The 15,859-nt window shown below is 38.1% G+C and overlaps 1 protein-coding gene across 5 annotated transcripts in view; it reads left to right on the forward strand.

Annotated features, from left to right (window-relative positions):
• ELMOD1 (ELMO domain containing 1) overlaps window positions 1-15,859 on the forward strand; it is a 43,007-nt gene that overhangs the window by 22,852 nt on the left and 4,296 nt on the right. For 3 of the 5 annotated variants that reach the window (XM_087937111.1, XM_087937113.1, XM_087937112.1), the window contains exons 3-11: window positions 3,770-3,915; window positions 5,395-5,423; window positions 6,157-6,254; window positions 7,451-7,580; window positions 9,560-9,693; window positions 10,506-10,574; window positions 10,829-10,852; window positions 13,928-13,978; window positions 15,075-15,208. In XM_087937111.1, the coding sequence (XP_087793237.1) occupies window positions 3,770-3,915; window positions 5,395-5,423; window positions 6,157-6,254; window positions 7,451-7,580; window positions 9,560-9,693; window positions 10,506-10,574; window positions 10,829-10,852; window positions 13,928-13,978; window positions 15,075-15,208 (815 nt within the window). Of the gene's footprint in view, window positions 1-1,089; window positions 1,239-3,769; window positions 3,916-5,394; window positions 5,424-6,156; window positions 6,255-7,450; window positions 7,581-9,559; window positions 9,694-10,505; window positions 10,575-10,828; window positions 10,853-13,927; window positions 13,979-15,074; window positions 15,209-15,859 lie in introns of all 5 variants that reach the window. The other 2 variants (XM_087937115.1, XM_087937116.1) reach the window with 2 other exon arrangements.

Genomic DNA, 15,859 nt, shown 5'->3' on the forward strand with positions numbered 1-15,859 from the left:
TGCCACTGCCAATTGCCATGGCTGCGACGATCAGCAGGGATCGGCAGAGGCAGCAGCAATCCCCGCCACCTAGAATGGGCCAAAAATGGGATATGTGAGGGTCAAAAATGGGGCGTGCAGAGGCCAAAAATGAGGTGTGCGAAAGCAGCATTAGGTGGCGCGACAGTGATCAACAGCACTGACGATGGGCATCGGCAATCCCCACAGCCTGGAACAGCTGATCAGTGGTATTCTGGGAGGCTGATCCAGCCACCAATCAGCTGCTCATACTAATCAGGCTGTGCTGAAACTGACCAGGCTCTTTGCTGTTTGCTGCAAGGAGACAAATTGCTGGGAGGCAGAGGCAGATTCTTGTTTTCCTCCCCCAAAGCTAGGTGCATCTTACAGTCTGGAACATCTTATAGTGCAAAAAATTTGGTACTTGTTAAAATCCATTTTTAACATAAGTGGGTTGCAAAGAAACAACCAGCTTGTTCCTTCCACCCCAAGTTAAAAAGTTCCTCAAATAGTAAGGTTGGAGGTTTATTTGCTTCAATAAGAAAAAAAGGTAGAGCTATTCTTTTCCTAGGGAATGGCATCCAGGCAAAAAGAAATCAATATTGATGAGAAAAAAAAACCTTACAACTCTCACTGATTCAAATGTCGTTATTAGAAGAGGTAGGATTAGGCTGGTGACAGCTCTCTCCCCATCTTTGGCCATGTCCTGCATTCAAATTCATTGGAGAAGGCAACGCTGCTAGAAATGGTTAGCGGAACAAGAAAAAGGGGCAATCTAAGAACATGCTGGCTTGATAACATCAAATCTGATACGAATGTGAACATCCAACTATTGAAAGAAGCTGTGCTTGACAGAGTAACATGGGGAGCATTTGCCTATAAAGTCGCCAAGAGTCAGACACAAACAAATAGTTAGAACAACAATACACATGTGGTGCAAGAGTACCTTTCGCAATATAATTATTTGGCATTGAAATTGTACTCCTGTTTTTTTTTTTTAAGAGAGGGGCATTATCTTGTGATCTTGGTAAAATTAGAAAAGTCAGACCATCTTAAAAACCTAATCCATTTCATAGTGTGCTTTTATTGCAGGATTTCTACAAGCAAGAATTTATACTGTATATAAATAAACCATTGAAATGATAACAGCCTTAACTGTACTTAAGTCAATACCATTTTGCTCCTAAAGAAGATCTCCAATGTCATAAATTTAAGATGGAGGAATAGTGTATCATTTAAAGGTACCCATCAAATGAATGTTCACTTCCTGTAGATAACCATTCTGAGACATAGCACTTCCTTTGTAGTACCCCACTGTAATATAGTTATACGCCCCACCATCAATTTTAGTGTTATGACTGTGATGTGGTCTTTACTACTAATTCTATTCAGTTTAATTTGCAGTTTGACTAAGGCCAAGCAGCTCGGTCCTTTGAATGTTGGTTAGGAAATAAAATGGTCTTAGTAAGTGTGACTGGGTATAGAGTGGAATGTGTATTCTGAGGAATAATAATTACAGGGTACAGATTCCTTGTGCCAGGTTCTTTTAAAAACACAGTGTCACTGGTCACATAGGTTTCTTAACCAGCTGCAGATAGATCACACGAATTTGTTCTTGATAAGTGTGGAAAAAAACATGTCCCCTGAGAACTAGAACTAAGCAACATACATTTTTCTACTTCCATGGAAGAGGAAGTGAATAGAAAGAATAAACTAATTCCTTTTTAGCACATGCCTTTTAAAGTGTACACATTATTTTAATTTATGTAGATTGCAACCCTTTGTGCACTTAACCAGGGATTAAGCCTCAGTAAATACTGTAGAGCTTTGTTCATACAATGCTGAATTTAGCTAATTGTCTGTTTGACCAATATGCTCATTCATAAATTAACCATCCTGACTGCCTTCATCCAATGCACAGAAATGAGCCAACCCGATTTTTAACCTAATTATGTTGTATAAACAACGTCTGAGACTTTTGAGAAAAGGTATTTAGGATTGTGCAGTTCATAAGTATTATACAAACTGTAGTACGATAATAGAACATGATGGATCCTTGCCTCAAGCTTGTTTTCTAAAGTTCACAGGGTTCCTATGTAAGCAAGCTTCATAACGTCTTTAAATGACAGAGGCCACTTAGTGCTTTCAAGGACAGCATGTGGAAACAATATGCAGTGAAAGATGTAACAAAGGGGAAAACTGCATGTACAAGACCTCCATGTGGCCAGATCTTGAGGATGACTATGTTCATTTGTTAAACGGTAACTCATCTGAGCCTGCAAGCCATGAACCACAGCAAATCTTAAGTTCACACATTGTGCGCGCACACACAGAGCAAAGAAGAGCATGAGGATGAGGATTGGCTACATGCACTGTGTGTCTGAAACCAATAAACAGTTATAACTCTTAATTATGGTTTGTTTGAAAAAAAAAACCCAATATGAAACCATCATTTATGTACTCAGCATTTTTTAAAATAGCATTAACTGAATACATCAACTGCCACACATGCAAAAAGAGATATTTAATTAAGGCACAATGCTCCTTTTCCCCAATCAAACCATAATGCCCATACAATGTACTAAGGCCAAAATCGAAGGCCCTTGTGGGGTTTAGGATTTTAGCAAACCCACATAGTGTAATTATAGCCTAATGAACCCCTTTCATTCTGGTTTAATCACTATAACATAGTTAAGCAAACCATTGCTTAACTATTTGCTTAAGCAAACCATACAACGGCCCCCAATCTTTTGGGTGCCAGAGACCAGTTCCAAGGAGAGGGGATTTCCACAGACCGAAGGGGGGTGGTTTTACATGCTGCCTACACCCCATGCATGCACGGATGGGGCTTCGCTTTTTTGCATGGCCCAGTTCCTGGCACACCGCAGACTGATGCCGGGCTGCAGACCAGGGGTTGGGGACCTCTGGATTAGTATATTGTATGGACACATCCAGTATGGGTGCATGGTAGAGTAATTTAGATCAATTACCTTACTGGAACTGTGTTTGCACATCCCACTAACTATGTAATTCTTTGTACCATGTGAACAATGATTTCAAAAGGCAGTGGTTAAATTAAACAAGCTATGCAAAAATAGCTGGGAAGTAGTGCCATTCTGTAGTCTAGATCAGGAGCCTCAAGTCTTAAAAGTTTCCAAGGTCAGAAACATCAGGTTTAGAGAATCCTGCAGTATGGAAGAAGTTGGACTTGATAACGGTTTAAGTCCCTTCCAGATCTATGATTTTATAAGAGTGCTTGATGAAAAAAAACCAAGGGAAATAAGGCTGAAGTTTTGGCAGAAGCTTTTAGGGGGCTGGTTTTATTCATAGCCTTTAGTCAATAGTCTAAAGCCAATAGTCTTATTTTGCTCTTCATTTCAGCAAAAATATTATTTAGAAAGGGTTTTTTTTCTTTTTAAAAAAGTCGTATGGCTCATGAGTTTCCCATTCTGCTCTAAAATATAAAGGATGTGCTAAGAGTTTTCCTCCATAACATAGAACAATTGCATTGCTACAGAAATTAAGCCATGGGTGTGATAAATCATGCTATTGGTGTCCCTTGTTCATACCCTATAGCCCTAGCAATTCTCAAGAACAATTATTTTTGTTAGTGGTTCTTTGTTTACAATGCTAAACCTTTTTTAAAAGTCTAACTGTCCTAAAAATTCTTAAATTCAGTGAAGTTCAGACATGTTGTTGCCACCAAGGATCATTTTGCTGATTAAAAAAAAAAGGCTTTCCTGGTTTCTCATTTTAAGGATTCTTTTGACAGAATGCTTGTCCAGGTATGCCTGTACTTCTATTGCAAATGCTTATGGCGCTGCCTGAAATTTGTGGCACGGAAACTGACTGGACGCTGTGAGCTACAAAGGATCTGTTATAATATCAAGCCTGGAGCCGAAAGAACCTTGAAAATTGGTAAGCACCTTTAGGGCAACTCTTAATCTTTATTTTCATTCACCATGCTCATAATAAAAGGATTGACTGGTTTGTTTGGTTTTATTGAGAGTTTCGCAGCGATAATTCAGTGTCAGAAAACAACACAGATGTCTGATTTAACATCTTTATAAACGTAAATAGATTTTACAAACCAGTTGTAGATTTCTCCAACATGGAGCAAACTCAACTCTTAAGTTGGACTCTTTGTGTTGTGAAATATTTCTTATCTGTGATTCTTGGCAGTATCATACAGTTTTGGCAAGGATTGTGCTTATCAAAGTTAATTAGTTTGCAGCAGCCTTTTAACCGAGGATTCGTAAGACTCATTAAAAGGTTTCTGTTCCCTTTGGTTATTTGTCTTATTGGAAAAAGGTTTGGGTTAGAACAGTTTATCTGTGACAAGATGTTTTCAACAGAAGACAAAAATTAGCAAGCAAGCAAATGTTTTATCAAGTTGGGTTCGTTTATCATATTACATCAGTTTCCTTATTAAGAGCAAACAGTGGTTGATATAGGAAAAAACCAATTTTTCCTTGGACTACACATAGTTATTTCCAACTTTCTTTTTCCTGCGGAATTTAGCAAAATGGAAACAAAATGGAACAAAAGCCACTTGTTCTGTTTTCTGGTATAGTCTGGGTTTCTTATCATTAATTCTCCTTCATAGTACTTGATCTAATGCAGGTAGTCCTCAACTTACAGCCATTGATTTAAGGGTGATTCAAAATGATGACAGCCTTGGAAAAAGTGATTTATAGCTGTCTTCACATTTAGAATGAGAAAGTTGGAAGGGATCTTAGAGGTCTTCTAGTCCAACCCTCTGCTTAAGCAGAAAACCCTATACCATTTCAGACAAATGGTTATCCAATGTCTTAATTTACAACTGTCACACCATCCCCACTGTTACATGGCCACAATTTGGGTGTTTGGCAACCAGCTGTAGTGTCCTTTGATCATGCGATTGCCATTTAAGATCTTTCCAGCCAGTTTCCAGCAAGCAAGTCAATTGGGGAACCTGGATTTTCTGAACAACCGTGTGACTTGCTTAATGGACATGTGCTTTCTTTAACAACCTCAGTAAAAATGGACTGTCTATATACTGCAATAACTTCTGACTTGTTCTGTTTTTTTATCCTAAATATGACTTTGGTTATATCGTCCAATGTTTGATGATTTGGGGATCCCAATTGGCCATCCTGCCTAAAGAATAACTGAGTAAAACAGCTTTTTTTTAAAAAAAACTTATTAATCTTTAACATCATTGATTCTCCCCAAATATTTTGTATGCATGTAAGAATTTGACCCTCTTTGTTTTCTAATAAAATCCCTCCCTTTGTTCATTTTTCCTTGCTGGTGAAAGCCCATTGATAAAATATTATGTGGTTCTATTGTCCATATTGTTAAAAATGCTAACATATAATAAAATAATTAAAATTTCAAAAATATTTTTCCCAACAGAGACATCATTGAGGAATTCAAAAAACAAGGTGGGTAAAAGTCTCTGTATTGTGTTCATTTGGTGTGACAATTTTAGCCCTGTGATTTATATTACAACAGGAGTATTTGAGCTCAGTTACAAATAAGACTGAAGGAAAACATTCAGATAACTGAAGGAAATGAAACATAATCTCTATGTCTTATTGGCTCTGAGATACTTATTTGACGTATTTAGAGGTTCAGGAATTGATTGCCTGGTACTATCATTGCTCATTGATTTGCCTTAGCAAATAGTGGTCTTTCCACCCATATCCTTTTGATAGCTGTCAAATATTCATGAGATGGAAATTTGAAAGTTCCTCATGCATTGAAGGCTTTCATTACTATTCTGTTTTATTGTTATTCAGTTAAAAAGAACACAAATGATCATCTTTATTGGACACCATGATGCATAGGTGTCCAGAAGATAAGGAGGACAGAAAACAATGGCTTCCACCTTTTTATAACATGCATAATGGATTACAAAGGGGGGCAGAGTTTGATTGCTGATACAGCTCTCATCATGATTTTTTAAAATTTGCCTTGCTTTTCCCCATCCCCACCCCCAAATAGGCCCTACAAATATTTCAGTGTGGAGTTAATCATGATTTGGTGTGATGCAAGCCTAAGTAGATCAGGGTTATATCCCTCTGACAGCGATTAATAATGGTTTCAGTCATTTATTTCTAGTACATTTCACTTCCTGTGGGAAAACTGATATATGATCAATTCTTTTTGTTTCAGTTGCTCCAAAATTCCATTAGCGTTCATCCAGATGCAATTGAAAAAACGGTAGATGCCATCATAGGCTTGAAAAAGATTAACCCAGATGTAAATCCACAGTAAGTTTTAAATAAGCAGCATTGGGAAACAGAATGTTTCAGATTTCGCCCTTTAATTTCTTTCAAAAGTTGGTTTTCCCACACATTTCCCATGTTTTGCACATTTTGACAAACATTTTGTGAAAGATACAGGTATTAAGAGCCACAGTGGCGCAGTGGTTAGAGTACAGTACTGCGGGCTACTTCTGCTGCCTGGCAGCTGCCTGCAATTTAACAATTCAAATCTCACTAAGCTCAAAGTAGACTCAGGGTTGGCTCCATCCTTCTGAGGTCAGTAAAATGTCATTCCCTTCAGTCATGGTCCTGTGACTGCATTTTGGGTGTTTGGCAACAAACTATCTTTAACTGTGGTCGTAAGTCAAGAACTACCTAATTCTTTGACATGATCCCTCATGAGCTCCAGTGCCACAATCTTGGATAAATAATTTCTCGACTAATGCTGTTGATGGACAGCAATAGCAATAGCACTTAGACTTATATACCATTTCACAGTGTATAAAGCCCGTCTCTAAGTGTTTTACAAAGTCAGCATACTTCCCCCAACAATCTGGGTCTCATTTTATCAACCTCAGAAGGATGGAAGGCTGAATTAATCTTGAGCCTGTAAAACTCGAACTTCTAGCAGCCGGCAGTCAGCAGAAGTAGGCTGCAATACTGCATTTTAACCACTGTGCCACAACAGCAGGCACAGCTGCATCTTCACCTGGAACCAATTCTTTACCACTTTACCTTACTATCGAATGATCATTTCATATATAATGCTTAGAGTGCACATTCAGATCTTAGTTATTCCCTTAGAAGCAAAGCAATGTCATAAGTTTTTATTTCAATCAGACAAAATAAACAGATTTCTTTTATCCCCAGCAAAAAAAGAGAGAAAAAATATTTCTTTTCGGTCATCTCTTAAATAAGAAGGATGCAAATTAGCTCTGAGGATAAATGTCAAGGAAAACAGAAAAGATGAATTGAAAGATGGCATGGCCAGAAGTTCCTTAAAGTCACTCTAAGCAGGCAGCTTGATATAGAATGCATAGAAAGTCAGATTCTTGAGCAGTACATGTTGTCTCAAAAAATGCTGATCATCCAGGAAAAAAAGAAAAAAGAAATAGACCACCATTCTATATTAAAATAATACCAATCCCACAAAGCCGAATTACTGAATTTGCCATGTTCTTTGCCTTATCTTTTCATTTTAGGCTAAGTATATCTCTGCAGGCCTGCCTTCTGCAGATTGTCGGATACAGAAATCTGATTGCAGAGGTGGAAAAACTGCGTCGAGAGCCATATGATTCTGAAGAGGATCAACACGAAGAAATGCTTCTGAAGGTATGTGCTGGAGCTATGCTTACCAGCGAGCTTTATCTGTTTAAGAAGGCCATGGATGGCTAGTTGCATGCTCAGAGCCTTGATAAAAAAATTAGATATCGTTGAGTGAATTGGAGAGCTTCTAAACTGGGTGGGAAGGTATAATTTTTTGCTCATTTCATTAGCTTCCAAAGACCACAGGCAACAAACTGGTATTAAAATTAGTATAACCAAGATCTTCAATCTGATGTTATGAGAGATAGGGAAATAAAAATGGATAAAATGGGGAAAACCTGACTTTGGGGAGCATTAATATGGCCAATAAATATATATAATTCCTGTTCTGTTCCATTCACTATTGCTTCCTCTATCTATTTAAAAATCTCTCAGAGGACCACAACTTTTCATAGTAGAGAAACTCCACAGCTGATCAACCTTCACTGCCAGAAAGTTTGCTCTTAAAGGAAGCAATATATAAATCAATTTTATTTATTAGTATGGGCCAAATCTGCTTTCGCACAAAAACACCAATATTAAAGTCATTGCTCTAACGCCAGTAGCCTTACTGATCGAATTCTGAGTGCTGATCATTACCTGAAAAGCCCTATATAATAGAGCACCAGGATATATCCAGTACCAAAATCTAGAATGCCTGGCCAGTTCAAGCTTCTAGAGATGACCATCTGAATCCATTTCTTTGAGAGGGCAATAGTCAAGTGGCAGGCCTTTTCATTAGTAACCCCCACAGTTTGGAACATGCTGCCACACCACACAGGTACTGTCCCTTCCTGAATTTCCTAAGGTCATTAAGATAATTTTTGTCAGGTGCAAGAAATCAGGAGCCAGGATAGGGTTCAAAAGTACTGCAAGTTAGTTTCATGCTATCTAGACACAACAATCTGATACTAATGGTCAGGGCAAATTGACGTCAGATAAGAACCAACAGACTTCAAGGGGGACTAGACTTATGAATCTTACAGGGGCGTAGAGACTTCAAACTGATGGTGCATTTGACCCTGCCCTCAGGTTCAGCTTAGACAGCTCCTACATCTCCTTTATCCCACTGTGTCTTTGGCTTTGAACAATTCTAGAGAATTATTATTATGCTATTCTATTTTTGTTATATAGTTTTATCTATTTTATTCTTTGCTTTACATTACCCGGGGTCTTGGTTAATTGGGGCAGTTTTCAAACAAGCAGAAGAAGGCATGGAAGATGATGATGAGAGAGACTCCTGTCATCTCACAATTAGATGACTACAATTCCACTTGCACTGAATTGACTTGAAGATGACTCAGAGACTCCCTTTGACACAGATTGTGGCTGCCTGCCTGCCTTTAATTGGTTTAGCAGATTAACACCTATTTTTGCAGCCAGTTCATTTGTTGCCACAAGCTCCTGGACACAGTTCAAATGCTGGTAATTAATAGCTTCAACAAAGTTCCAACGTTAATGAAAACTTACCAAGTATTTTTTTCATATCAGTTCTCTGAAAACTGAAAACATTATAGCCATTTGCTTGCCTGGTATTCTAGCAACATTCTGATCTGAATTTTAAGCCCTAGCTGAGGCATGAATATCCATTTTTGGGGGCAACAGCGTCTCCAGTATGACAGCCCCTGATATGCTCTTACAAAATTAGCATAAGGGAGAAGAAAAAAATCCCTTTATAGCTAATGGTATTTACAGCCATTCTATGATTTTCAGCTTTGCCTAGAGGTTTGTGCCAAGCTAGAGAAAATAACTATCAAGGCCTGATCAGGATTCTTGCACCATTTCTGTATTAAAGCAAATCAGATTTCCCAGGGGCCATGTTTGAAATGTTTGCAGTGTCAAGAAGAAAACCTTGCTGATTTTTAGCTGCCACATCGCCCCAGGATCCTGCAACATCATGCATAACAATGAAGGCAAAGCCAATAAGGATGGATTTTTTTAAAAAAGTTATAATCATTGCACACAATGTGTTATAACAGATCTGTGATTTTCTTTTACTTCCAAAGCTATGGAAATGCTTGAAACCTGATTCTCCTTTGGAAGCTCGGATTTCCAAGCAGTGGTGTGAAATTGGTTTCCAAGGTGATGATCCTAAAACAGATTTTAGAGGAATGGGGCTCCTGGGGTTGTATAACTTGATGTAAGTATCTTTTTGTTTCTTTTCATATCATGAATTAAAAGGTACAAATTGTATTGGTCTTTCTTTCTTTCTTTCTTTCTTTCTTTCTTTCTTTCTTTCTTTCTTTCTTTCTTTCTTTCTTTCTTTCTTTCTTTCTTTCTTTCTTTCGGAAAAAAATCCAGGCTTTGTCAAGAAAACTATTCTTCAAACATTTGGGTAGTCTGTATTCAATTCATTGCAACTATCTGTCCCTGTGTTGATGATAATTTCTTCAAAATCAACACGATAGCGCCTACAGTGTAGGAAAACTAAACCAAGGGTTTGGTTTTTAAACACAACAATTATAATGTCAGCAGTTTTTTTAAAAAAAATAGGAGTATCAGATCTCTACCTTTTCCACCCGTGGTGCTCATATATAATGATTTGATTCTTCAGTTGGTGTATGTTCCCATATATTTTTAGACAAGTTAAGAACATTTCCTGGTATGCATTTGGTTAGATCAGTGGTTCTCAACCTTTTCTTTGCCATGGGCCCTCTTAACGTCTTTTGTGGCCATGGATCCCCAAGACTTAATTCACAATTTAAATCATAGCATTTCTTCAAGACTTCACGGACCCCCTGTGATGACATTGTGACCCCCCGGGATCCGCAGGCTACAGATTTGAGAATCACTAGGGTAGATCATTTTTAACAGGAGAGTACTTCATTTACGGAAAGAACAGGTCTCAGTTTCTTACACACAGAGAGTGGTATGTCTGTGCATTCTAAGACTATCCAGATGTTGAAAAAAAAATACCTGTCATGCATATGTGTTTTTCACTCTCCCTTCTAGATACTTTGCTGAACATGATGGACCTGCAGCTCAGCAAATTCTCTTAGACTCTCTTCAGCCCAAATATAGGTAATGTTTGAAGCTGGAATTAGCAACAGTATCTAATAAATCATTTGAAAGATCAGTTTGCATCCCTTTTTTCCTTGATGTAAAATACTCTGCTTTTCTTACATTCTTTTACTTGGGGGTTGGGCTAGGGATGGGATAAGATGCCTTGCTTTGATATATTTATTTCATTAACAAATCATGAACATGAATCCACGTTTAGACTTTTTTTTTTACTTCTTTTCTTTTCTTTTCTTTTTTCATCTTTCACAATCAAGGGAAATCACTAAAGAGGAAATAAGGTATATATACATATATTTCTTTTCTATTTTATAAGCTTTGCACTAAAGTTTGGAAACAGTTGTAAAAGAGATTCAGGGGGATAAACTAAAACAAAATCTGGGAAGTTGGCTCTACCGAAAGTCAGACATTATATAAATTAATTACTATTGGTGATAGTGATGGCAGTTGCACAGCCAACCAGGTGTTTAGATTGAATTTGGCATTTTTGCCCACCTATCGAGTCACTCCAGTTTTGTTTAATAATGTTAAAGGTATAATCCCAGGATGTAAGCTGTTCCAAGTAAAGCTGCCTTTGCAATTGACTAATGATGTCAATGCTGACGGTGTTCAGGTGGTGCTCCTGTTAGTTATTTTGGCATTGCATCCAAGGTACCTATTGTTAATATTATTAAAGACCCTGAAAGGCTTCCTTGCAAGAAGACCTTGATGAGGGAGAAAGGAGTGATTGCATAGTCTAGGTGCAGATGAGGACAAAGAAGTCAGTCAATAAAAAGAACCAAGAAAGAAAGGTTGAAAGAAAGAAATATGTTTTCCTTACCACTGATGAGGCTGAAGGAATGACTCAATGAAAGTTTAAGTGTGTGTGTGTGTGTGTGTGTGTGTAAAAGTGTAAATATTCTGAAAATCTCTCAGATAAAAAAAATGCAAAGTCTTATTTCTAAGAGGTCCGGTCTTCATCTAATACAGGGGTGTCAAACTCGCATTATCATGGCCTTGTCACGTGATGTATCGTAACTTTTTCCCCCTTCGCCAAACCTGGTGTGGTTGTGGCCAGCACAGGACGCATCCAGCCCATGGGCCGTGAGTTTTGACAGCCCTGATTTAATAGATTTAAGTTATAGAAAGCTATATTTTGCCTTCATCAAAAAAGGAACTTCTGCTTAGAAGTTTCAACAGCCTCAACATTCTTCTCTGTTTCAGGATTTTGTTCATCTGTGAGTTTGAGTAGATTCCATGGTCTCCTCTCATGCCTATTTGTAAGTCTCCTCAAGGGGGGATTTTTTTTTCAAGTCTTACAGTTGGGTTGACTTCTGGGGCACTTCCTGAGGGCCAGATGAGAGCTAAAGAAGAGAAGGCCCTCTTTTCCATGTGATAGTTCAGCAAGCTTTGGGCAGCAGGACATCTCCAAAAGGACTTTTCATACCGGTAGAAATAACAAAGCAGGTTCATAGCAGGAAAGAGAATTCCTCAGATATCTACCTCAGATATCCCTACAATGATCACATTGCATTGTAACATGTCAATCAGTAATCCTACTATACTATAAAATTCCAGTTCTTATTTTTGTAAAAAAAAAGACAATAGCCGAGAATGCTGGATTCAAAAATTCAAAAAACAATTGGAGAAATATATTGAATGTTGAATGTGACTTGTTAATTTTGCTTTTAAGGGAAAATGCTGGCCTATTTGTCTATTTTAGAGGACAAATTAAACTTTATTGGAAATCAGAATATACACCTTTCCACATAACAAGATGAAGTCATTCTTCCTCTTCCAAAAGACAAATAGGAGTTTCAAATGTTCCTATTATTCTGTCTCAAAGTTTCTGTCCTAGAGATTTTAATTCAGAATTAGTTTTGCAGACATGAATGTAATTCTCCAATTAAAAGCATCCATGAAAGAGGGAGGGAGAGAGAGAGAGAGATTAGCTAGGTAAAGCAGCTAACTCCAGTTGACTATGGGCATCTCATGACTTTAAAAAAACTGGCAGAAAAGAATATTTGTAGCTCAGTATTGAACTGTGAGATCCTTGGTGCTCTCTGAGCTTGATTGTTTTCTTGCAGACATTTCATTATCAAACTAGGTAATATAATCAGAGCTACTGATGATGTTACCTAGCTTGGTAATGAAATGTCTGAAAGAAAACAACCAAATTCATAGAGCATCAAGGACCTCACAGTTCAATCCTAAACTACAAATATTCTTGGGGGTTATTGATGTTTAAAAGTTAAAGGGAATGGTATCATATATCTCCTCTAACTGAAAGTTTAGTGATTAAGAAACAGAATAATAGTGTTGGAGGGACCTTTGGACCTCCAACCCCCTGCTGAAGCCCTACTGAGCTATCTCTAATATTAACTCTAACTATCCAAAATGTCTTAGGGTATTTCTACCATTTCACCAGTGACAAGCTTTTCTTTCTTCACTCCCAGATACTTTTTCCTCCCAGGAAGGTGTTGAATAATTGTCGTGCAAAATGTAATAATAGAATCACCATTCTCCATCTTAGTAGCACTCCCCCAGCACACACCCCTACCCCAGTAATCCAGGGCATGTGATTACATTGCAATTCCATAAGCTCTGTAACTGGGTTTATTTTCCTTTTAGGCAGGATAAGATGGTGTGGGGGGGGAGAGTAAATAGATTCGAAATCACTCCTTTCTCTTTTAACAATCTTCTCACATAAGAAGCCTCCTGAGATGCAGCCTATCTTGCTTGAGGGCGTAAGGCAGGTGCTGGTGGTATTGGGACATGGGCCGGGGGTTGGGAACCCTTGATTTAAGGGAATAGGGGTTATTTGTCCCCTTTTTTTTAATGGTACTGAGACCTGCGATTTCCCATCTAGATTTAGGGGAATTCACTTTTCAAAACCAGATGAATACATTATCAGGAATGTGGGACATCACACGTAAACTAGTTTTCAGATGTTTAAAAACAATTCCACATGAAGGCAATGCATTTTCCTCTTTTCTCCTTCCAATAAGAAAATGTTATTTTTCTCTGGCTTTTTCAAGTGACTTGTCTTACCTGCCTTAGGCTGCAGTCAGGCTTGCAAAAATGTGAAAGAAATATAGAACGGTTACATTTTCCCCTCTCCTTAGTGTGCTCTAATTTTTAGGCTGCCTGAAGAATTAGTCCGTGTCTATGACACAAAGAGGATCGGTCTCAGAAACAATTTAACACGGAAATAGGTTTATAAGCCAAAGTTAAATTGGCTTCAGAGATAAACAGTTTGAAAGCCCAACTCAAAAGACAGAATAAAATGCTAGCAAACTGATTAGCTTTCCAATTGGCATACTACGGGGACAAAACCATTTTCATTTGTAAACCATTCCTTTATTTAATTTTTCCAGCAAATATAGCAAGACTGAATGGGAGAAGAAAAAGTATGATAAAGCTATTGGGTAAGTGCAACATTCCAAACCAGAAATCTCATTAGAGTCATCCACATTTGCTGATCATTTTATAATTAAATTCCTGCTTGCTTTCCATAGAATTATAGAAGGAGATTTCTTATCTTCCAGAAATACTTCTGCTTCATGCAGTTCATTTTTTGAAGTCATGGGTGACGAGAGTGGTGCTGTGGCCTAGCAGTGGAGCTCTCACTTCACAATCAGGAGGCTATGAATTCAATCCTAGGTAGAGGCAGATATTTCTCTCTCTGGGCACGTCAAGAATATATCTGCTGAATATAACTCTGCACTGGTGACAGGAAGGGTATCTGGCCAGTAAACACTCAGCTCCATTCAGTTGCCCAGACTCCATCCCACAAAGGATTATGGGGTTGGCCAGTAAACACTCAGCTCCATTCAGTTGCCCAGACTCCATCCCACAGAGGATTATGGAGTTGTTAAAAGGAGATGATGATGATTGATGAGATAAGATGTGCAATGTGATAACACTCTGCTTAGCTGTTGATATTAATAAGCTCCATGCTGTCCTCCATTGGGGAGTGAGCATAGTCTAGTGGTTACCATGGTGGACTAGAACAAATTCAAGTCCACCGTCCACCAAGGAAGTTCACTAGATGACTTTGAGTTAGTCATTCTCACTCTCAGCCCTCTTGCACAGTGGTGGGAAGGATACAATGAAGGGAGACTGTGTATACTACCTCCAGGTGAAAAGACCCTCCAGTGTGCAAATCCCTGTGACTGCAGAGATGCTGCAGGGTTCATAAACGAGAGGACTGGTTGTAAGTCCATTTTTCAGCACTGTCATAACTGTCAGTTGTTAAATGAATGGTCATAAGTTGAGGACTACCTGTATACTCTTTTCCAGTCATGCTGTGATGTTGGGAAAAAAAGCATGAGACAGGAAGTAGACATTCAACAAAAGATGGCAAATTCAGATTTTAAATAGTGGCATGCAATTGCAACTGAAAAAATAAACTGTTAAATGTGACTTTTTGGAGAGAGAGAAATGACTGTGGATTTTCTAGTTGTCATAGTTCGATCCGTTTTAATTTCATTCCTTGCAATCTCATTTCTGTATTTCTTGCAGCTATTCCTTTGCTATTGTTGGCATCAACATAACAGAACTTGCATACAACCTGCTTGTGAGCGGTGCTCTGAAGACACATTTCTACAATGTTGCCCCGGAAGCTCCAACGTTAGCCCATTTCCAGCAAACATTTTGTGAGTATTTGTGTTTGAGAGAGAGAAAGGTTGGGTGGGTGGATTTCTCTGTGTAAGAGAGAATGACTGCATTTATGTATGCATGCGGGTGCACAATTTTTCTTCAAATCACAATTACATAAAATGTTGCTGCATTCCAATGACTAAATATATGCTTTATATTAAAACTAATATTAGGTTCTTAGAATGACCAATATTTGGAAGGAATAGATCTGTTTCAGGAAAAATAAACCAATTTGTTTTATGCAAAACCTCATAACAAATGAACATTTTCCCCATGTTGGCTAAAGTTGACTAGTCTCCCCGCCTGAAAAAAACAGTTTTGAAATGTCTCCCAGATCCCACTTTCCTCTGTATCGTTAGATGATTAAAACTTTTATGTTAAATAATTTTTAACATTATTCAGGACGATTTGTGCAAATGTGACATTAGGATGAAATGTTGTTATTATTTGCCAAGGCCAGCAGATGGTGCTGTTTTATTTCTGCCACAATCAAACACTCATTTTTTAATTCTTGTCTTCCAATTCTGCCCCTTCCTTATTCTTTCTGTAATAACATGGACTTTGACTACGTCAGGATTTCAACATATCGCACAATTCCTTTGTTGTTTCAGCCAAAGCTGTGATAGTTTCCATTCACTAAGCAACAA

The sequence above is a fragment of the Pseudonaja textilis genome, chromosome 7 (genome assembly GCF_049901715.1).
Source record: "Pseudonaja textilis isolate UNSWEBS1 chromosome 7, rPseTex1.2, whole genome shotgun sequence".
Classification (NCBI taxonomy): Eukaryota; Metazoa; Chordata; class Lepidosauria; order Squamata; family Elapidae; genus Pseudonaja; species Pseudonaja textilis.